The following is a 24,061-nucleotide window of genomic DNA, read 5'->3' as shown; positions in this document are numbered from 1 at the left end:
AATGTGGCCACTGTTTGAACAGAGCTAAAGATGGGAGCCATGGCGGGTGCAATACGGGGTGCCTAGGGTGGAGCAAAGGAAAACCATGGGCCAGGACAGGCATGAATAGAAGTAACTTTGAGTATTCATTTAAATAAATACCTTATTTTAAGATATATTCTTAAATCTATATATTGCTGAAATTCTACTTTATAACTATAATCTTTAAATATTTCCAGGAACGAAACAGCCCTGCACTTGGAACAAGAAAGGTATGCATTATGAAAGCTGCCAAATATTCCAGTACTTAAGGAATTGTAGCCACAGTAAAAGTAAAATACATTTCATTTCTCAATAGACATTCTTAAACTATGACATTTTACTATAGGCACTACATATTTTTTCTATTTAATTGTTAGGCAAATATACACATTTAGATTTATATATGTAGAAATAGATAGTCATTTACTCCCTTTCAGGTTCGAACTTCCCCTACCCACATACACACATTTGGCCCCAACCTACCATTTGCATGAAAAAATAAAAATAATGCTTTGATTCCTATGAATAGAGTCCCAACCAGAGAAAAATAAATATAAACAATATTCCCAACACTCATTTTTTTAAAGAATTGGGATTCACAGAAAATGTTGTGATTTTCCAAGGCCCATATAGTAGAAAATAAAAGGTGACCCTCCCGAATTACCTTTCCACTACTTCAAGACTCGCGCTTGGACAATGCGTTGGGGTTCCATTTGAGAATCAGGCATACATTGACAATTCTTCAAATAAATAATTTACCTCATTCAGTAAGTCAGTAAAGGCATTAGAAAAAAACAAGTCTGAATAGAAGATAATTTAGGGCACCATTTCGAGGAGCCAGCAGTCAATGGACTGAAAGCTACCCTTATTGCCTCTCAGCTGCTTAACATAGATATATACTGCAGAATGCGAGTTGTGGCACATACCCTGGGATGGCTATGAAGGAACAACGAACATGAAGGCTTCATGCTGCGGTACACTTCACTCCTACAGGAAGTGCCAACCTGGTCCCAGATGTTATCTGCAGCTCCTCTTGTAATAGATGCTGCAACTGTGAGGCGGCCTGTCCTGTGTAACATGTCCAAACACATTTGGATGAGTTTATGAATCTCAGGGTCATGATGGATGCAAACAGAACACCTTGGATGTTGTTGCACCTGTATCTGATGGCATCTTATCAATTATTCATCTGACACATCCAGCACTTAGGAAAATGGGCAAGGAATACCTATTCTCACTTTAAAGTGTAACATAGAAACATAGAAAATAGGTGTAGGAGTAGGCCATTCAGCCCTTCAAGCCTGCACCACCATTCAATAAGATCATGGCTGACCTATCAAGAAAGACTAGATCAACTGGGCTTGTATTCACTGGAGTTCAGAAGAATGAGAGGGGACCTCATAGAAACATTTAAAATTCTGACGGGGTTAGACAGGTTAGATGCAGGAAGAATGTTCCCAATGTTGGGGAAGTCCAGAACCAGAGGTCACAGTCTAAGGATAAGGGGTAAGCCATTTAGGACCGAGATGCGGAGGAACTTCTTCACCCAGAGAGTGGTGAACCTGTGGAATTCTCTACCACAGAAAGTTGTTGAGGCCAATTCACTAAATATATTCAAAAAGGAGTTAGATGAGGTCCTTACTACTCGGGGGATCAAGGGGTATGGCGAGAAAGCAGGAATGGGGTACTGAAGTTGAATGTTCAGCCATGAACTCATTGAATGGCGGTGCAGGCTAGAAGGGCCAAATGGCCTACTCCTGCACCTATTTTCTATGTCTATGTTTCTACCCCTTTGCTGCTTTCTCTCCTTGATCCCTTTAGCCGTAAGGGCCATATCTAACTCCCTCTTGAATATATTCAATGAATTGGCATCAACGACTGTCTGCGGTAGGGAATTCCACAGTTTAACAACTTCTGAGTGAAGAGGTTTCTCCTCATCTCAGTCCTAAATGGCTTACCCCTTATCCTTAAATTGTGTCTTCTGGTTCTGGATTTCCCCAACATCGGGAACATTCTTCCTGCATCTAACCTGTCCAGTCCCGTCAGAATTTTGTATGTTTCTATGAGATCCCCTCTCATCCTTCTAAACTCCAGTCAATACAAGCCCAGTCGATCCAGTCTCTTCTCATATGTCAGTCCTGCCATCCCGGAATCAGTCTGGTGAACCTTCGCTGCACTCCCTCAATAGCAAGAACGTCCTTCCTCAGATTAGGAGACCAAAACTGAACACAATATTCCAGGTGAGGCCTCACCAAGGCCCTATACAACTGCAGTAAGACCTCCATGCTCCTATACTCAATCCCCTAGCTATGAAGGCCAACATACCATTTGCGTTCTTCACCACCTGCTGTGCCTGCATGCCAACTTTCAATGACTAATGTACCATGATGCCCAGGTCTCTTTGCACCTCCCCTTTTCCTAATCTGCCACCATTCAGATAATATTCTGCCTCCGTGCTTTTGCCCCCAAAGTGGATAACCTCACATTTATCTACATTATACTGCATCTGCCATGCATTTGCTCATTCAACTAACCTGTCCAAGTCACCCTGCAGCCTCTCAGTGTCCTCCTCACAGCTCACACCGCCATCCGGCTTAGTGTCATCTGCAAACTTGGAGATATTACACTCAATTCCTTCATCTAAATCATTAATGTATATTGTAAATAGCTGGGGTCCCAGCATTGAGCCCTGCGGCACCCCACTAGTTACCGCCTGACATTCTGAAAAGGACCCGTTTATCCTAACTCTCTGCTTCCTGCCTGCCAACCAGTTCTCTATCCACATCACTACATTACCCCCAATACCATGTGCTTTAATTTTGCACACCAATCTCTTGTGTGGGACCTTGTCAAAAGCCTTTTGAAAGTCCAAATACACCACATCCACTGGTTCTATGTTGTCCACTCTACTAGTTACATCCTCAAAAAATTCCAGAACATTTGTCAAGCATGATTTTCCTTTCATAAATCCATGCTGACTTGGACCGATCCTGTCACTGCTTTCCAAATGCGCTGCTATTTCATCTTTAATAATTGATTCCAATATTTTCCCCACTACTGATGTCAGGCTAATTACCCGCTTTCTCTCTCCCTCCTTTTTTAAAAAGTGGTGTTACATTAGCTATCCTCCAGTCCATAGGAACTGATCCCGAGTCGATAGAATGTTGGAAAATGATCACCAATGCATCCACTATTTCTAGGGCCACTTCCTTAAGTACTCTGGGATGTAGACTATCAGGTCCCGGGGATTTATCGGCCTTCAATCCCATCAATTTCCTTAACACAATTTCCCGCCTAATAAGGATTTCCTTCAGTTCCTCCTTCTCACGAAACCCTCAGTCCCCTAGTATTTCCGGAAGGTTATTTGTGTCTTCCTTCGTGAAGATGGAATCAAAGTATTTGTTCAACTGGCCTGCCATTTCTTTGCGCCCTATTATAAATTCACTTGAAACTGACTGCAAGGGACCTACGTTTGTCTTCACTAATCTTTTTCTCTTCACATATCTATAGAAGCTTTTGCAGTCAGTTTTTATGTTCCTGGCAAGCCTCCTCTCATACTCTATTTCTCCCAGTCCTCAGGTTTGCTGCTTGTTCTGGCCAATTTATATGCCTCTTCCTTGGATTTAACACTATCCATAATTTCCCTTGTTAGCCACGGTTGAGCCAACTTCCCCGTTTTATCTTTAATCCAGAAAGGGATGTACAATTGTTGAAGTTCATCCATGTGATCTTTAAATGTTTGCCATTGCCTATCCACCGTCAACCCTTTAAGTATCATTTGCCAGTCTAGTCTAGCCAATTCACATCTCATACCATCGAAGTTACCTTTCCTTAAGTTCAGGACCTTAGTCTCTGAATTAACTGTGTCACTCTCCATCTTAATAAAGAATTCTACGATATTATGGTCACTCTTCCCCAAGATGCCTCGCACAACAAGTTAGTCCTTTCTCATTACACATCACCCAGTCTCGAATGACCAGCCCTCTAGTTGGTTCCTCGAGATAGTGGTCTAGAAAACCATCCCTAATACACTCCAGGAAATCCTCCTCCACCGTATTGTTACCAGTTTGGTTAGCCCAATCTATATGTAGATTAAAGTCGCCCATGATAACTGCTGTACCTTTATTGCACGCATCCCTAATTTCTTGTTTGATGCTGTCCCCAACCTCACTACTACTCTTTGGTGGTATGTACACAACTCCCACTAGCGTTTTCTGCCCTTTGGTATTCTGCAGCTCCACCCATACAGATTCTACATCATCCAAGCTAATGTCCTTCCTTACTATTGCATTAATTTCCTCTTTAACCAGCAACGCTACCCCACCTCCTTTTCCTTTCTGTCTATCCTTCCTGAATGTTGAATACCCCTGGATGTTAAGTTCCCAGCCTTGATCACCTTGGAGGCATGTCTCCGTGATGCCAATTATATCATATTCATTAATTGCTGCCTGTGCAATTAATTCGTCCACTTTATTATGAATACTCCTCGCATTGAGGTACAGAGCCTTCAGGCTTGTCTTTTTAACACACTTTGCCCCTTTAGCATTTTGATGTAATGTGGCTCTTTTTGCTTTTTGCCTTGGGGTTCTCTGCCTTCCACTTGTGTACACAAGTAGCAAAAACAAAACAAAAGAACAAAATTGGAAGAATTCCCAGCAGATGAAAAAATATTTCCATGAGCAGTCTAGGTCCCTTAATTCTAAATCTGCCTCTCTGACGAGTAGAACACTTTTGGTGGTTCATCGCCCACAGTTCAGAATTTGTTTGAGGAACCTAATTTTCATCATTATACAATGAAAATGAGGGCTACACATGCCAGTCTAGTGGCCTTATATTCATCTCCAGAATTAACTAGTTGTAAATTGAACATGCATGACTGTGGGTCTAATTGCTTAACCACTGGCTGCAACCACTGTATGAAGCCTCGGAAAATCTACCCATTGTTTAGAAAAATGAGAGTGGATCTCATAGAAACATATAAAATTCTGACGGGACTGGACAGCTTAGATGCAAGAAAAATGTTCCCCATGTTGGGGAAGTCCAGAACCAGGGGTCACAGTCTAAGGATAAGGGGTAAGCCATTTAGGAGAAACTTCTTCACTCAGAGTTGTTAACCTGTGGCATTCTCTACCGCAGAGAGTTGTTGATGCCAGTTCATTGGATATATTCAAGAGGGAGTTAGATATGGCCCTTACGGCTAAAGGGATCAAGAGGTATGGAGAGAAAGCAGGAAAGGGGTACTGAGGTGAATGATCAGCCATGATCTTATTGAATGGTGGTGCAGGCTCGAAATGCCGAATGGCCTACTCCTGCACCTATTTTCTTTGTTTCTATGTGCAGGTTGAGCGCCTGAAATCCAGAGTTCCGAAATTCGGAATGTTCCAGAATCCGGACACCTGCCGATCCATGGTGGGGTCGTCCGGAAACCGGAAAATGTTTCAAAATCCAGACTCCCTCGCCTTGGCCATCCGGCCTCCACCCGCCCAGCCTTGGCCCGCTCGACCATGCCCCGTCCTCTGCCAGCCCAACCTCGCCCGGGCCTCAGCCCACCCAGCCTCAGTCTGCCTGACCTCGCCTTGGCCCGACCGATCTCGGCCCGACCGATCTCGACCCGACCAACCTCGCCCCCTTCCTTCCCCTACCCTCCCCTATGCCGCCGGATCCCCCATTTCCCCTCCCCTTGGCCACCCGACCCCCCCTCCCCTGCCCGACTCACCCTCCCCTCATCCCCTACCTACCTCAGCCCAGGCACAGACATTCCAATATCCGGAAATATCCGGAACGGCCTCGGTCCTGAGGTTTCCGGATTTCGGCGTCACACCCTGTACCATTTTAAAATAGTCCTATACAGTGTTGAGGTGCAACTCACAGATGAGGTTCTATCAGAGTATCTGTTCTGGTGCTGGTACCTTGCAAGCTTCATATTGATTTAAGCACCTCTGAAACAAAGAATGATACTGGACGATAGCAAAGCCAACATCGGATCAAAACACTCCTCTTTAGGACGGCCTCTCCAGAAGAAGGCAAAGTCAACATGTTTCTTTAAGTTGCCCAACTTCGGCAAGGTGAGTTTCATTTATGCTGCAATGTCTATTTTATATCTGTTCAGTTCTCTGGCATTCAGCACAGTATCTGCATTTAGGTATATCTGGAATCATTATCCATGAGTGTTTGACCGTTCCAGGCAGCAGTGCTGAGAGAGAAAGATTTGATTCTTCATTCTGGATGTTCTGGGCCGCAAAAATGGGTTGGCGCAGCTGACTAGGGTGCAGAGAACTATATCTGAATCCAGTGGCAAGATGAAGTCAAGATATCTGGAGATGGGGAGGGGTGCAGTATCTGATTCACTCACATCAAAGACTTTGGATTGGAAACTCGATCGTGCCTCTGTTGCGGCGTTAATCTAGGCAGCATCTCCAGCCACAAAATTCACCAGCTGGGCCCTGAGTGTGGAGCGGTGCGCTAGGGAGGCATTCCAGCTGAGTAACTAAAAATCCCGAGCTAAACAGCTGGCGTCGGAGTGCACTAAGAGAGGCTTTCATGGAAAAATAAATTTGGAAAAAAAGCACCAAAAACATTCCCAATACATTATTGACGCCACATCAACATAAATCTCAAAAATAAAAAAACAATCACACTTACCTCAGATAGACATTCCTTCCCTCACTGCAGCCGGTACAGCTCGAACTGCCACCTTTCATAGGCGGTCCCACTAGGGCGCGCTACGGATCGAGCGCGAAACAAGTATCGAGACGGTGTTGCAACCAGCGTCGTTGCACATTGGCTCGCCTCTCCTGGGCGATACTTCTCCGTGCCTTCGCAAACCCGGCATTGAATGTCCCAGCGCGACGCTAGAATCTGGATGCCCACTGGGAAATGCTTTCTGCCACCATTGCTGCCCCTCTGGGGCGAAAACAGAGACTACAACAAACCAAAAACCCAGACGCTGAGCTTTCCACAAAGCCTTGCTACAGTGCCTTCTTAGCCAGGGAAGTTAGCATATCTGCCCAGTCTGTCTAATTCGCCACTGCAGACTTCATGTACTGAGGAGATGCTTGACACTACATGCCATAGCGACCTTATAACACATGTCTTAACGGACTGAAATTCTACTTTGAACATATGGGCAGTGCTAAAGCATTTTGCATATTCCATTTTGCACTGCTGGTGCTTGGAGGGTATTTCCCTGCCTTCATTTTTTGCCTTTTTGCTGACTTCATTTAAGTGGATCATGCATTTAGAGCACAAAGATCAGAATTTCTGGAAAGGAACATAAATATGCTGGTGCTGCTTTTTAAAGTGGCACCTGTATGTCCTGTTAACGGCAAAGCTTGAAAATGGGCATTTTTGCCATGTTTTGTGTTAATATAAGGTAGGAGATTGCATAATATTCTGAATAGAGGGATCCGGCAGTAAATGTGAAACCAAACAAAACAGAACAAATAAACATCCAATCCAAAGAAACAAACAATAGTGAAATGTCTAAAAACTCAAATTGGCAAAATAAAAGAACTAATCTCATCAAGATGTCAGTCTTGACAGTTTTAAAATTACTTCTTATTTCTGTGCACTTGCAGAAGTCTACTTTATTCCACTTTTAACGGTGCACAGCACTGACCTGGTGCCAAGGGTGCACCTCATTGGAATTCCTGGGCAGTAACAAAACATCCCTAAAATACCTCCAAAAGAATGCTGCAATGAGGCTTGTGCCATAGAGCAACTCAAACCACATTTGCCCATTAGAAAACCTAGGACAGGCACAAATCAGACGCAGTAACTGAGATCCTCTGCGCCTGGCATGCAACTGCACCCCAGTGCACGGGAGAGGAATTCAGTTCCCAACATCTGCTTGTTCCTGGGTGGGAGGAATAAGTATAGTGGGTGTTTGGCTGCTGTTGTTAAATTTGGCCTTATTGGGATGGAGGTGGCTCTGTACTTCTGGGTGCTGGGCCATGATGTAATTCGCATTAATTTACATGGGCAGTTGGGACTGCCACTCTGTCACACGACTGGCAGCAGAGTGGGACTTGTAAGAAGCTATTTTAGCCAAAGTGTGAAAACAGGTGCTTAATGGGCACAATGTTACTAATATGTGGTCATTTGAAAGTCTGGATTTAGCAAACCATTTTGGTCCTAATTGCTGATTACCATAATTTGAACTTGCCTGGATGTGCTAAACCAGATATCTGCAAGTTTAGCATTCTAGTGCTGATTAGATGCAATATTCATGGCGCAATATATGTGGGATCCTTGTGTCCGCTTCCACTGAAGGTGTGGACTGTTCTTCCTGGCACTCAGCAGCACATTACAGGTAGGATCAGGGACCGAGGGGGAGGGCGCACATACAGCATTGGAGGTCCTGGCAGAGGAGGTCCAGAGGAGGAGGGCTGTCCTGTACCTGCAGGTGTTGAAGAATGCCAATTTACTCTCCTGTCCCTCTCTCCTGCAGCAGCTGGCGCTGCTCTGCCTTACCTTAAGTCCTTCCATTTTGCGTCTAGATCAAGGGGTACCCCTGGCACGATGCCCATGACCAAACTGCTCCCTTGCTCCTGGTGACTCCTATAAGATGGAGTAGCACAGCACTTACTCTTTTTAGGTGAAGTTCTCAGCAAATTTGCAGAATAAATGTTGCTCGAATGTTGAAGTCTTGTCAAAGTGTTGCAGATGTTTCCCGACATATTTGAGAAGTCCTCTTCACAGCTCTGGCAGTAAGTGAATGGTGAGTAGCCCCTTAAGTAATGCTTGAAATTGACAACAACGCTGTGTTTACCCCCAAACAGCTAATCGCTGTTGGGAGAAGACATTAGGACAAGCGCTAGCCACCAAACTGCCGTGCAGCCTCTTTAATGAGTGCTAGCAGGCATTTTAAGTGGCATTCAGCCCCTTAATGAGCCTTGGGTGATGGTTTCTACCACAGTCTTCAACTGCTTTACCAAGATGGCTAAACTAGAATTTCAGCTCAAGACCCCATCTTGACCACCTTGGAGTATCATTAGAGCCTGAAAGCGCTGCTGAAAATCGACCCCATAGAATTGCTATGCCTTAAATTTTTTAACTGCTGGGAGAGAAGCATGCATGTTACACAGACCTCTTTCTTGTGCAGGAGAACTGGAGTTCCAAGCATGCAGGAGTCAGGCATTGTAAACATGGTACTCTTGTTTGGATCCCATGTTGTCTTCTGAAATCGGTAGCTGTAGTATAAATGCAGCATTGGACACTGCTTCAGGACTCCCCTTTCGATTAAAGTTGATGTTGGTAATGCTGCATCAATATGTTGTCCTCAACTATTTACAATCTTTATTAATGACTTGGATGAAGGGACCGAATGTAATGTAGCCAAGTTTGCTGATGATACAAAGATGGGTGGGAAAGCAAATTGTGAGGACACAAAACATCTGCAGAGGGATATAGACAGGCTAAGTGAGTGGGCAAAAATCTGACAGGTGGAGTATAATGTGGGAAAATGTGAGGCTATCCACTTTGGCAGAAAAAATAGAAAAGCAAATTACAATTTAAATGGAGAAAAATTGTAAGTGTTGCAGTACAGAGGGACCGGGAGGTCCTTGTGCATGAAACACAAAAAGTTAGTATGCAGGAACAGCAAGAAATCAGGAAGGCAAATGGAATGTTGGCCTTTATTGCAAGTGGGATAGGGTATAAAAGCACAGAGGTCCTGCTACAACTGTACAGGGTATTGGTAAGTCCACACCGAGAGTACTGCGTACAGTTTTAGTCTCCGTATTTAAGGAAGGTTATACTTGCATTGGAGGCTGCTCAGAGAAGGTTCACTAGGTTGATTCTGGAGATGAGGGGGTTGACTTATGAAGATAGGTTGAGTAGGTTGGGCCTATACACATTAGAGTTCAGAAGAATGAAAGGTGATCTTATCAAAATATATAAGATAATGAGGGGGCTCGACAAGGAGGATGCAGAAAGGATATTTCCACTCATAGAGGAAACTAAAATTAGGAGACATAGTCTCAGAATAAGGGGCCGCCCATTTAAAACTGAGGTGAGGAGGAATTTCTTCTCTCAGAGGGTTGTAAATCTATGGAAGTCTCTGCCCTAGAGAGCTGTGGAGGCTGGGTCTTTGAATATATTTAAGGCGGAGATAGATTTTTGAGCAATAAGGGAGTGAAGGGTTATGGGGAATGGGCAGGGAAACATAGAAAATAGGAGCAGTAGTAGGCCATTTGGCCCTTCGAGTCTGCACCGCCGTTCAATATGATCATGGCTGATCCTCTATCTCAACACCATATTCCCGCTTTTTCCCCATACCCCTTGATGTCTTATATCTAAACATAGAAACATAGAAAATAGGTGCAGGAGTAGGCCATTCGGCCCTTTGAGCCTGCACCACCATTCAATAAGATCATGACTGATCATTCACCTCAGTACCCCTTTCCTGCTTTCTCTCAATACCTCTTGATCCCTTTAGCCGTAAAGGCCATATTTAACTTCCTGTTGCATATATCCAATGATCTGGCATCAACAATTCTCTGCGGTAGGGAATTCCACAGGTTAACAACTCTCTGAGTGAAGAAGTTTCTCCTCATCTCAGTCCTAAATGGCTTACCCCTTATCCTTACACTATGTTCCCTGGATCTGGACTTTCCCAACATCGGGAACATTCTTCCAGCATCTAACCTGTCCAGTCCCGTCAGAATTTTATATGTTTCTATGAGATCCCCTCTCACCCTTCTAAACTCCAGTGAATACAGGCCCAGTCGATCCAGTCTCTCCTCATATGTCAGTCTTGCCATCCCGGGAATCAGTCTGGTGAACCTTCGCTGCACTCATTCAATAGCAAGAATGTCCTTCCTCAGATTAGGAGACCAAAAGTGAACACAATATTCCAGGTGAGCCCTCACTAAGGCCCTGTACAACTGCAGTAAGACCTCCCTGCTCCTATACTCAAATCCTCTAGCTATGAAGGCCAACATACCATTTGCCTTCTTCACCGCCTGCTGTACCTGCATGCCAACTTTCAATGACTGAAATCTATCTATTTCCTTCTTAAATATATTCAGTGACTTGGCCTCCACAGCATTCTGTGGTAGAGAATTCCACAGGTTCATCACCCTCTGAGTAAAAAAAATTTTCCTCATCTCGGTCCTAAATTTACTACCCCGTATCCTGAGACTGTGACCCTTTGTTCTAGACTTCCCAGCCAGGGGAAACATCCTCCTCGCATCCAGTCTGTCCAACCCAGTCAGAATTTTAGACATTTCAATGAGAACCCCTCTCATTCTTCTAAACTCTAGTGAATACAGGCCTAGTCGACCCAATCTCTCCTCATACGACAGTCCTGCCATCCAAGGAATCAGTCTGGTGAACCTTTGCTGCACTCCCTCTATGACAAGTATATCCTTTCTTAGGTAAGGAGACCAAAACTGCACACAATACTCCAGGTGCGGTCTCACCAAGGCCCTGTATAACTATAGTAAGACATCCTCGCTCCTGTACTCAAATCCTCTTGCAATGAAGGCCAACATACCATTTGCCTTCCTAACTGCTTGCTGCATCTGCATGTTTGCTTTCAATGACTGGTGTACAAGGATACCCAGGACCCTCTGTACATCAACACTTGTCAAGCCATCACCATTTAAATAATACTTTGTCCTTATGTTTTTCCTACCAAAGTGGATAACTTCACATTTATTCACATTATACTGTATCTACCATGTGTTTGCCCACTCACTCAACCTATCTAAATCGCCATACAGCGTCTTTGCATCCTCCTCACAACTCACAATTCCACCTAGTTTTGTGTCGTCAGCAAATTTGGAAATATTACATTTGGTTCCCTCATCCAAATCATTTACATATATTGTGAATAGCTGGGGCCCAAGCACTGATCCATGTGGTACCCCACTAATCACTGCCCGCCACCCCGAAAAAGACCCGTTTATTCCTACTTTTTGTTTCCTGTCAGTTAACCAATTTTCAATCCATGCCAGTACATTACCCTCAATCCTATATGCTTTAATTTTGCACACTAACCTCTTATCAAAGGCCTTCTGAAAATCCAAATACACTACATCCACTGGTTCTCCCTTATCTATTCTATCAGTTACATCCTCAAAAAACTCCACTAGGTTTGTCAAACATGATTTTCCTTTCATAAATCCATGTTAACTTTGTCTAATCTAAGTGTTCCGTTATCACATCCTTTATAATACACTCTAGCATTTTCCCTCCTACTGATGTTAGGCCAACCGGTCTGTAGTTACCTGTTTTCTCTCTCCCTCCTTTTTTAAATAGTGGGGTTACATTTGCTACCCTCCAATCTGCAGGAACTGTTGCATAATCTATTGAATTTTGGAAGATGACAACCAACGCATCTACTATTTCCATGGCTACCTCCTTTAGTACTCTGGAATGCAGATCATCAGGACCTGGGGATTTATCGGCCTTCAGTTCCATTCGTTTCTCCAGCACTATTTTCTTACTAATAGTCATTTCCTTTATTTCCTCTTGCTCACTAGACCCTTGGTTCCCTAGCATTTCTGGGACGTTATCTGTGTCCTCTTCTGTGAAGACAGAACCGAAGTGGAACTGAGTCCATGATCAGATCAGCCATGATCTTATTGAATGGCGGAGCAGGCTCGGTGGGCCTAATGGCCTAATCCTGCTCCTGTTTCTTATGTTCTTAATATCCTGCCTAATTTCAGGCTTCAGTCAGCAGAGGCCCGACTAAATCCAAAGGTCAGAATGAAAGATAATTTAGAAGGTGGGGGTGGGTCTGTCAATGGAGTGAAGGCAAGGCTGCCAGAAAATTTAAACAAAATACAATGAATTTTCAATGAATTACCGACAAAAATATAACTGGTTATATTTCATACTAAAATGGATGGAAATTGAATGTAAATGTGGCTCCGCATAATTCCTCAATTTTCTGACAGCAGTGTGCTCTACTCATTCCTGTAGAATGAAACCAGGCACATTCTAGCCTTGCTTAAACTGCAGGATTTGTATTAACTGGATTTTTTTGGTGTCATTTTTATTTCATTTTTCATTGCTAATCTTTTGCTGCATTTTTATCTGCAATTTTTTGGCAAGATTTTTCAATGCGACAATAAAAAAATCAAAATATGGATGTTGCTCTCTAGATGTGTTTTTTGGATGAGGAAGAGGATTAATTTGCACCTATCAGTACTCATGCTGCCATTTCTTTGGAGCCATCTACCTAAGAATGTCTGAGGACATCTGCCTTCAATTGCTTCATCAGGGAGGCAACAATAATAGTTGTGCTATCTGCTATAACTGGGGCAGTTAAAATTGAGTGGGAGACTTATCCACTCCTTTCCAACCCTAATCTGACTGACTGCAATTACAGTCGGCAAGGAAACCCGCCCCAAGCTGGTATAGTCCTCTTTAAATATGCAGACCGAGCTCCCAACAGGTCCATGCTGGTGTTTATGCTCCACATGAGCCTCCTTCCACCAATGTTCCCGCTAATTTTCTTTTTTTTATTTTGGGGGAGCGGGGGGAGTGTGGCCCCTTTAAGGGACTGCATGGCCATACAAATATCCACCCTTGCGCGTTTTTATTCCCCTTATAACGCTGTTGAGTGGCCTGCGCGGGACTTGCAGATGACTGTGCAGCTTAATGGGAACGTTGCCTCCCACCCTTCTTCATCTAATCCCATCAACATATCCTTCTATTCCTTTCTCCCTTATGTGTTTATATAACTTCCCCTTAAATGCATCTATGCTCATCACTTCAAATACTCCTTGTGGTAGTGAGTTCCACTTTCTGGGTAAAAATGTTTCTCCTGAATTCCCTATTGGATTTATTAGTGACTATCTTATATTTATGGCCCTTAGTTCTGATCTTCCCAGCAAGTGAAAACATCTTCTCTACTTCTACCCTATCAACCCCTTTCATAATCTTAAAGACCTCTCAAGTCACACCTCAATCTTCTTTCTAGATAAAAGAGCCCCAGTCTGTCCAATATTTCCTGATAGGTAAAATCTCTCAGTTCTATTATTCTAGTAAATCTCTTTTGCAACTTCTTCAGTGGCTCTATATCCGTTTTATAATATGGAGACCAGAATTGTTCACAGTACTCCCAAATGTGGCCGAACCAAGGTTCCATACAAGTTTAACATAACTTCTTTGTTTTTCAATTATATCCCTCTCGACCTTAATCCCAGTGTGTTGTTTTTTTAATGGCCTTCCGAGCCTGCATTGCTACTTTTAGTGATTTGTACCCTCAGATCATTCTGCTCCTTATTCCCTTTATACACTTATAGTCCAAGGAGTATATGGGCTCCTTATTCTTCCTACCAAAATGTACTACTTCACACATATCTATATTAAAGTTCAAATTATACGCCTATTCTGCAAGGTTATTGATGGACTGTATTTTGTCACAGTCCTTTGTATTACCTACACCCGCCAATTTGTTGTTGTCCACAAATTTTGAAATTATACTTCCGATTCCCAAGTCCAAATTGTTTATGTAAATGGTGAACAACAGAGGTCCCAGCACCGAGCCTTGTGGAACAAGACATCACACCTTTTGTCAGTCTGAGTAATTGCCTTTAACCCTGTAGCCAGCTTTCTATCCATTCTGCTACTTGTGCGCTGACTAGCACTTCACTTAGTCCCACTCCCCTGCCCTTTCCCTGTAGCCCTGCAAGAAAAATGTCCTTCAGTTGCTTATCCAATTCCCATTTGAAAGTCACAATTAAATCTGCCTCCACCACCCTTTCAGGCAGTGCATTCCAGATCCTAACCACTTGCTGCATAAAAAAGTTTTTCCTCATGTCGCCTTTGGTTCTTCTGCCAATCACCTTAAATCTGTATCCTCTGGTTCTCGACTCTTCTGCCAATGGGAACAGTTTCTCTCTATCTACTCAGTCCAGACCTCTCATGATTTTGAACACTTCTATCAAATCTCCTCTCAACCTTCTCTGCTCTAAGGAGAACAACCCCCAGCTTCTCCAGTCTATCCCCATAGCTGAAATCCCTCAAGCCTGAAACCTTTCTTGTCAATCTTTTCTGCACTCTCTATTTGGCCTTCACATCCTTTCTAAAGTGTGGTTCCCAGAATTGGACACAATACTCCAGTTGAGGCTGAACTGTTTTGTAAAGGTTCACCATAACTTCCTTGCTTTTGTACTCTGCCTCTATTTATGAAGCCTGGGATCTCATATGCTTTTTCAACTGCTTTCTCAACCTGCCCTGGTAACTTCAATGATTTTTGTACATATGCCTGCATGTCTCTCTGTTCTTTCAGCCCCTTTAGAATTGTACTCTTTAGTTTATATTACCTCTCCTCGTTTTTCCTACTAAATTGTATCACTTTGCACTTTTCTGCGTTACTTTTCATCTGCCACGTGTCCGTGCTCCACATGTTCTGACCTTAGTTATGTGTCTACTACCTTCTCAAAGGCCTTTTGAAAATCCTAATATATTGCGCCTACCACATTACCCTTATCTACCATTTCTGTTACTTCTTCAAAGAATTCAATAAGGTTCATCAAGCATGACCTTCCCTTTTGAAAGTCATGCTGACTTTTTATTATATTTTCAGTTTCTACATGTTTTTCAATTACATCTTTAAGTAAAGTTCCATTATCTTTCCTCCACCAACATTAAGCTAATTAGTCTCCAGTTCCTTGGACTTGGCTTGTCTTCATTTTTAAAATATAGGATTCACATTACCTGTCCTCTGGTACGATACCCTTTCTAATGATTTTTTTTTACATATATATAAAATAGTGCCTCTATCTCTTGCCTAATTCTTAATATACGTGGATGCAATCCATCTGGACCAGGTATTTTATCCTCCCTAAGTTTGACTAGTTTATCAATTAACTCCCTCTCCACCCCCACCCCACCCTCTGCCTTTCTATCTTAAATGTCTTTGTATCTTTTTTGATCTCTTCTTCTAAAGTCATGTCCACCATGTTAGGCTCCCTGGTAAATACCGAGACAAAGTAATTATTTCATTTTTCTGTCATTTTGTTGTAATTACCTGGAATTTATTGTATGTTTCCCTTAGTGGCCCTGTCCCTATCCTGATTCTTGATACTTATTTTGTTAGTAAAGTAAACAATAGACACACAAATAGTTGTTTTTATATTCCTTGATAATTGAATTTTGTAGTTTCTCTTTGAATAGGCGCCAAATAGCAGCTACGAAGTGGTAGACTATATAGATGCAGAGATTAGACAAGCATGTAGTAAAGGTAGAGTGGTTTTAATGAGGGATTTTAACTTTCATATAGATTGGGATAGCAGACTAGCTCATGTGAGAAAGCTGGTGACTTTCTTGAGTGTGTTCAGGATAGTTTTCTGCAATAATGTCTGGAATTTTTACCTTCTGATACGCTGGCAGCGGGAAGCCCTGGATTGTGTGGGAAACCCAGATGTTTCAGCGCACGTTTTGCATCTAACTTCCTGGTTTCATGACCAATTAACGGGAGCGAGCGTAATGACATCATGCATGGGTCCAATTCAGCTCAGGTGTTTAAAGAGCAATGCAAAGATGACAGTTCAAGGTAGCAGAGAGATTGGTTTTGTTTGGAGAAAGATTGGTTTAGTTGCAGGAAAAAAATGCAATATCAGCACCTGAAAGCTGGCCCTCGATTTAGTGATGTGTCTCTGGAACCCCTGCTGCAGGGAGGTCCTAATCCCTGCTGATGGGAGGAAAAGGTCAGCATCAGATCCCAAGAAGGCATGGCTGGATATAGCGTCAGAGTGAGCAGCAGGAGTGTGGTGGCGAGGTCCTGCTTACAGTGCAGGAAGAGATTTAATGATTTCATGAGGTCAGGAGAGATGAGTACAATGCCACATTCAACTACATCCTGTTGTGCGTGTCACCCCAACCCACTCACTCTGCCTTCCTCAGTTTACTCCTGCACATCATTCCTCAAACCAACCTACCTTGCAGGTGCATCCATCCCTCTCTGACTATGCACTTACTCACATCCCCATCTGACCATCAATCACTGACACACACCCTCATCTTAATGCAATGTCATGCCTCTCTATCATAGTCACCCTCTACAGATGTTGCCCATTCATCCGCTCCACTCATTCCTTGACTCTCACTCAAGTTATAATTTAAATGGAGAAAAATTGCAGAGTGCTGCAGTACAGAGGGACCTGAGGGTCCTTGTGCATAAAAGGCAAAAAGTTAGTATGAAGATACAGCAGTGTAATGTAGCCACGTTTGCTGATGATACAAAGATTCATGGGAAAGCAAATTGTGAGGAGGACACTGTTATGTATGTATACTTGTATTTACTCTGTACAGCCACCAGAGGGCTCATCCCCCGGAGTCCCAAGGTGTCCCATAATCCCTTGGGAGCGCAGGTATTTGGGGAGGCTTCATGGATTGGAGAGGCACTCTGGAGACCTGCAATAAAAGACTACGGTCACATTTTACTTTCAGCTCACAGTGTTCAGTCTGACTCTTTCTCCATACACAACAACTGGTGACGCGATACAGATAGCAAACCCAAAGATGCAGAGAACAGTGGGCATCCTGGAGAAATTCTCGGAGGGAGATGATTGGGAAACTTTTGTGGAGCGACTCGATCAATACTTCGTGGCCAACAAGCTAGATGGGGAAGAGAGCGCTGCCTAACAAAGGGTAATCCTCCTCACCATCTATGGGGCACCAACGTATGGTCTCATGAAGAATCTGCTCACTCCAGCAAAACCCATGGAGAAATCGTACGACGATTTGTGCACACTGGTCCGAGACCATTTGAACCCGAAGGAAAACAAATCTGATGGCGAGGTACCGGTTCCACACCCACAAAAGGTCTGAAGGCCAGGAAGTGGCGAGTTATGTCGCCGAGCAGGACATTGTGAATTTGAAGGACATTTTGGAACACATACTCAGAGACATTTTCATACTTGGCATTGGCCATGAAACTATAGTTCGCAAACTTTTGACTGTAGAGACCCCAATCTTGAGTAAGGCCATAGTGATAGCCCAGGCGTTCATTGCCACCAGTGACAATACGAAGCAAATCTCTCAGCACACAAGTGCTGCTACAAGTACTGTGAACAAAGTGATGTTGTTTTTGAATCGTAACGTACAAGGCAGGTCACACATACCTGCAGCTACACATCTGCAGATATCTCAGATTCCACCATCAAGGGTGATGAATGCAAGGCCATTAACACCTTGTTGGCGCTGCGGGGGTGATCATCGTTTCCATTCATGCTGATTCAAAGAGTACGTTTGCAAGGGCTGTGGAACAATGGAACACCTCCAACGAGTGTGCAGGCGAACTGCTAAGCCTGTTAAACCTGCAATCCACCATGCTGCAGAGGAGGACAGATCCAAAGAGGATCACGGTGAACCAGAGCCTCAGATCGATGAGGGAGAGGTACATGGGGTGCACACATTCACCATGAATTGTCCCCCGATAATGCTGAATGTTGAACTAAATGGATTCCCAGTGCCAATGGAGCTGGACACGGGCGCAAGCCAGTCCACCATGGGCAAAAAGACTTTCGAAAGGTTGTGTTGCAACAAGGCCTCACGGCCAGTCTTAACTCCAGTTCGCACGAAACTTCAAAACTTACATGAAAGAACTGATTCCTGTCATCGGCAGTGCTACCGTAAAGGTCTCCTACAATGAAGCGGTGCACAAGCTACCACTCTGGGTGGTACCGGGCGATAGTCCCACATTGCTTGGCAGGAGCTGGCTGGGAAAGATACACTGGAACTGGGACGACGTCCGAGCACTATCGCCCGCTGACGACACTTTGTGTGCCCAGGTCTTGGAACAAATTTATTTTGCTGTTCGAACCAGGCATCGGGAAATTCCAAGGAGCAAAAGTGCAGATCCACCTAATTCCGGGGTCACGACCCATCCATCACAAGGTGAGAGCAGTACAGTACATGATAAGAGAAAGGGTAGAGATCGAACCAGGCCGGCTGCAAAGAGAGGGCATAATTTCCCCGATCGAGTTCAATGAGTGGGCCAGTCCTATCATCCCAGTCCTCAAGGGAGACGGCACCGCCAGAATCTGTGGCCATTACAAGGACCAATACCCACTACCAAAGGCCGACGACCTCTTTGCAATGCTGGCGGGAGGAAAGACGTTCACGAAGCTGGATCTGACTTCAGGAACTGGAGGAATCATTGAAGGCCCTCACCTGCATCAACATGCACAATGGTCTTTTTGTTTATAACAGATGCCTGTTTGGAATCCGATCGGCGGCGGCGATATTCCAGAGAAACATGGAAAGCTTACTGAGTCGGTCCCGCACACCGTGGTCTTCCAGGACGACATCTTGGTCACAGGTCGGAACACAGTCGAGCATCTGCAGAACCTGGAGGAGATTCTTAGTCGACTCAACCGTGTGGGGCTCAGGTTAAAACGCTCGAAGTGTGTTTGCCTGGCACCTGAAGTGGAGTTCCTGGGCAGGAGAATTGCAGCGGACGGCATCAGGCCCACCAACGCGAAGACGGAGGCAATCGAGAATGCACCGAGTCCACAGAACATGACAGAGCTGCGATCGTTTCTGGGACTCCTGAACTATTTTAGTAACTTCTTACCGGGTCTCAGCACCCTGCTAGAACCACGGCATGTCTTACTACGAAAAGGGAACGAATGGGTTTGGGGCAAAAGCCAAGAAAATGCCTTTGTAAAATCGAGAAAATTGTTATGCTCAAACAAATTGCTTGTGTTGTAGGATCCATGTAAGCGTTTGGTACTAGCATGTGATGCGTCGTCATATGGCATCGGGTGTGTATTGCAACAAGCTAATGATTTCGGGAAACTGCAACCAGTTGCTTATGCATCCAGGAGTCTGTCTAAGGCTGAGAGAGCTTACAGCATGATTGAGAAAGAAGTGTTAGCGTGTGTCTATGGGGTAAAGAAAATGCATCAATACCTGTTTGGGCTAAAATTCGAATTGGAAACTGACCACAAGCCACTTATATCCCTGTTCTCCGATGGTAAAGGGATAAATACCAATGCATTGGCCCGCATCCAGAGAGGGGCGCTCACATTGTCCGCATACAACTACGCCATTCGCTACAGGCCAGGCACAGAAAACTGCGCCGATGCTCTCAGTAGGCTGCCATTGCCCACCATGGGGGTGGAAATGGCGCAGCCCGCAGATCTAGCCATGGTTATGGAAGCATTTGAGAGTGAGCAATCACCCGTCACTGCCTGGCAGATCAAAACCTGGACAAGCCAGGACCCCTTATTATCTCTAGTCAAAAGCTGTGTGCTTCACTGGAGTTGGTCCAGTGTCCCAGTGGAAATGCAGGAAGAGATAAAGCCGTTCCAGCGGCGCAAAGATGAAATGTCTATACAGGCAGACTGCCTTCTGTGGGGCAATCGAGTAGTGGTCCCCAAGAGATACCTTCATCAATGACCTCCACAGTACTCACCCAGGCATCGTAATGATGAAAGTGATAGCCAAATCCCATGTGTTGTGGCCCGGTATCGATGTGGACTTAGAGTCCTGCGTTCACAGATGTAATACATGATCGCAGTTAAGCAATGTACCCAGGGAGGCGCCGCTAAGTTTATGGTCTTGGCCCTCCAAATCGTGGTCTAGGGTACACGTCGACTATGCAGGCCCGTTCTTGGGTAAAATGTTCCTTGTAGTTGTAGACGCGTACTCCAAGTAGATCGAATGTGAGATAATGTTGGCTAGCATGTCCGCTGCCACTACTGAAAGGCTGCGGGCCATGTTTGCCACACACGGGCTACCTGATGTCCTGGTGAGCGACAACGGGCCATGTTTTACCAGTGCTGAGTTCAAAGAATTCATGACCCGTAATGGGATCAAACATGTCACATCTGCCCCGTTTAAACCAGCATCCCGTGGTCAGGCAGAGAGTGCAGTGCAAACCATCAAGCAAGGCTTGAAGAGGGTAACTGAAGGCTCACTGCAGACTCGCCTATCCCGAGTCCTGCTTAGCTACCGCACGAGACCCCACTCACTCACTGGGATCCCACCTGCTGAACTGCTCATGAAAAGAGCACTTAAGACAAGGCTCTCATTAGTTCACCCTGATCTACATGAACAGGTAGAGAGCAGGCGGCTTCAACAAAGTGCATACCATGATAGCGCAAATGTGTCATGCGAGATTGAAATCAATGATCCTGTATTTGTTTTAAATTATGGACAAGGTCCCAAATGGCTTCCCGGCACTGTCGTGGCCAAAGAGGGGAGCAGGGTGTTTCGGGTCAAACTTTCAAATGGACTCAATTCACCAGAAACACTTGGACCAAATCAAACTCAGATTCACGGACTATCCTGAGCAACCCACCTTCGACCCTACCTTTTTTGATCCCCAACATACACACCAGTGGCAACCAGCATCACGGTTGACCACGTAGCAGAACCCATCATCCACAGCAGCCCAGGAGGGCCCAACACACCAGGCAGCCCAGCAAGGCCAGCTGCACAGCAGCCCAGCGAGGACCCAACAAATGATTCAACAACACCAGCTTTCACACCGAGACGATCAAGCAGGGCAAAAAGGGCCCCAGATCGACTCACATTGTAAATAGTTACACTATTGACTTTGTGGGGGGGGGGGGGGCGGGGGGTGAGTGTTGTTACGTATGTATACTTGTATTTACTCTGTACAGCCACCAGAGGGCTCATCCCCTGGAGTCCCAAGGGATCCCATAATTTGGGGAGGTTTCACAGGTTGGTGAGGCACTCTGGAGACCTGCAATAAAAGGTCACACTTTACTTTGAGCTCACAGTGTTCAGTCTGACTCTTTCTCCATACACAACAGACACAAATAATCTGCAATGGGATATAGACAGGCTAAATGAGCGGGCAAAAATTTGGCAGATGGAGTATAATGAGGGAAAATCAGAGGTTATTCACTTTGGCAGAAATAATAGAAAAGCAAATTATAATTTAAATGGAGAAAAATTGCAAAGTGCTGCAGTACAGAGAGACCTGGGGTCGTTGTGCATGAAACACAAAAAGTTAGTATGCAGATACAGCAAGTAATCAGGAAGGTAAATGGAATGCTGCCCTTTATTGCAAGGGGGATGGAGTATAAAAGCAGAGAAGTCCTGCTACAACTGTGCAGAGTATTGGTAAGGCCACACCTGGAGTACTGCATAGTTTTGGTCTCCGTATTTAAGGAAGGATATACTTGCATTGGAGGCTGTTCAGAGAAGGTTCACTAGGTTGATTCCGGCGATGAAGTGGTTGACTTATGAAGATAGGTTGAGTAGATTGGGCCTTTTCACATTGGAATTCAGAAGAATGAGAGGTGATCTTATTGAATCATATAAAATAATGAGGGGGCTCGACAAGGTGGATTGGGAAACTAAAACTAGGGGACATAGTCTCAGAATAAGGGGCCGCCCATTTAAAACTGAGATGAGGAGAAAGTTCTTCTCTGAGGGTTGTAAATCTATGGAATTCTCTGCCCCAGAGAGCTGCGGAGGCTGGGTCATTAAATATATTTAAGGCGGAGATAGACAGATTTTTGAGCGATAAGGGAATAAAGGGTTATGGGGAGCGAGCAGGGAAGTGGAGCTGAGTCCATGATCAGATCAGCCATGATCTTATTAAATAGCGGAGCAGGCGCGAGGTGCCAAATGGCCTATTCCTGCTATTTCTTATGTTCAAAGGCCTCATGCTTTCCTCCTTGCAGGAGAAGAGAGGACAGAATGCCTGGGAGAGACAGAGAACTGGTGATGGCCCTCCAGTTGTTAAGTCCTGACTCTAATGTACTGACTTACACGAGACACATGCTGAAGTCAAGGTCACTCAGAACCTGCACCTTTAATTCCAGCTCTCCAGTCCTGCATTTGCCTGAGACCTCCCTTTATATACCTCAGTGGGACAGGTATGGAGTGTCTCCTGCAAGTGCACCCCTGGTGGTAAGGTATGCTTATTGTTACAGGTCATATCCAGTTACAGTCATGTACAGCATGGTAAGATACAGTTATACACAGTAATGTGAGATACATGACATCACCCTCCCCCAAGGTCTTATTGCCTTTATAGATTCAGTCTCTCAGGTGGTCTGTGCTCTCACATGGAGTGTCTTAGTTGTGGTTCAGTTGTTTGCCTTGGTGCCTGTTTTTCGTTCGGTGTGATTGCTGGTATCTCGCCCGGGCTGTCTGTTTCGTTCAGTGTGATTGCTGGTATCTCCCCTGGGCTGTCTGTTGAGACTGTCCTTTCCTCAGGTTGTTCCACCTGTCTGTCCACCAAGTGCGGTGTGAGTTCCACATTGTAGTCTGCCTCTGGTTCTTCAGTGTTATCAGTGAATCTAGTTTTTACTTGGTCTACATGCCTCTGGCAGGTTTGGCCATTGTCCATTTGTACAACCAGTAGCCTGTTTCCCTCTTTGTCTGTTACTGTCCCTGCAAGCCATTTGGGACCCCGGCCATAGTTTAGCACAAACACTTTATCCCCTATCTCATTCCACCTCCCCCTCGAATTTCGGTCATGGTACTCAGTTAGCTTTTGACGCTTAGCCTCAACAATTTCATGCATGTCTGGGAGGATTAACGAGAGCCTGGTCTTAAGGTTCGTTTCATCAATAGTTGCGCGGGGGGAACCCCAGCCAACGAATGCGAACGAGATCTGTATGCCAGCAGCAGTCGCGACAGGCGGCTCTGCAGCGTGGGACCTTGGATTCTGAGCATGCCTTGTTTAATGATCTGCACTGCTCGCTTCGCCTGGCCATTGGAGGCTGGCTTGAAAAGTGTCGTCTTAACGCGATTTATACCGTGGTCAACTATAAAATCGTGAAATTCTGTGCTGGTGAAGCACGGACCATTATCACTGACCAATATGTCAGGAATGCCGTGCGTTGCAAACATGGTTCTAAGGCTCTCCACAGTGGTGGAGGTGGTGCTCGAGTTTAAAATGGTGCACTCGATCCATTTTGAAAATGCATCAACGACTACGAGGAACATTTTGCCCATGAATGGGCCCGCATAGTCTACATGCACCCGCGACCACAGTTTGGTGGGCCAGGGGCTTAGGGGGGCCTCCCTGGGGGCATTACTGAGTTGGGTACAAATGGTGCACCGACGGATGCAGAGCTCCAAGTCTGCG

General features: G+C 44.8%; 1 protein-coding gene across 9 annotated transcripts in view; it reads left to right on the top strand.

The window, feature by feature from the left end:
* Window positions 1–24,061, top strand: part of LOC139268562 (uncharacterized) — a 612,984-nt gene that overhangs the window by 527,905 nt on the left and 61,018 nt on the right. For all 9 annotated transcript variants that reach the window (XM_070886894.1, XM_070886891.1, XM_070886893.1 and 6 more), the window contains one exon: window positions 219–251. In XM_070886894.1, the coding sequence (XP_070742995.1) occupies window positions 219–251 (33 nt within the window). The remainder of the gene's footprint in view (window positions 1–218; window positions 252–24,061) is intronic.

Source organism: Pristiophorus japonicus, chromosome 8 (assembly GCF_044704955.1).
Source record: "Pristiophorus japonicus isolate sPriJap1 chromosome 8, sPriJap1.hap1, whole genome shotgun sequence".
Taxonomy (NCBI): domain Eukaryota; kingdom Metazoa; phylum Chordata; class Chondrichthyes; family Pristiophoridae; genus Pristiophorus; species Pristiophorus japonicus.
The sequence above is the reverse complement of the archived record's forward strand: the minus strand, read 5'-3'. Positions and strand labels throughout refer to the sequence as shown.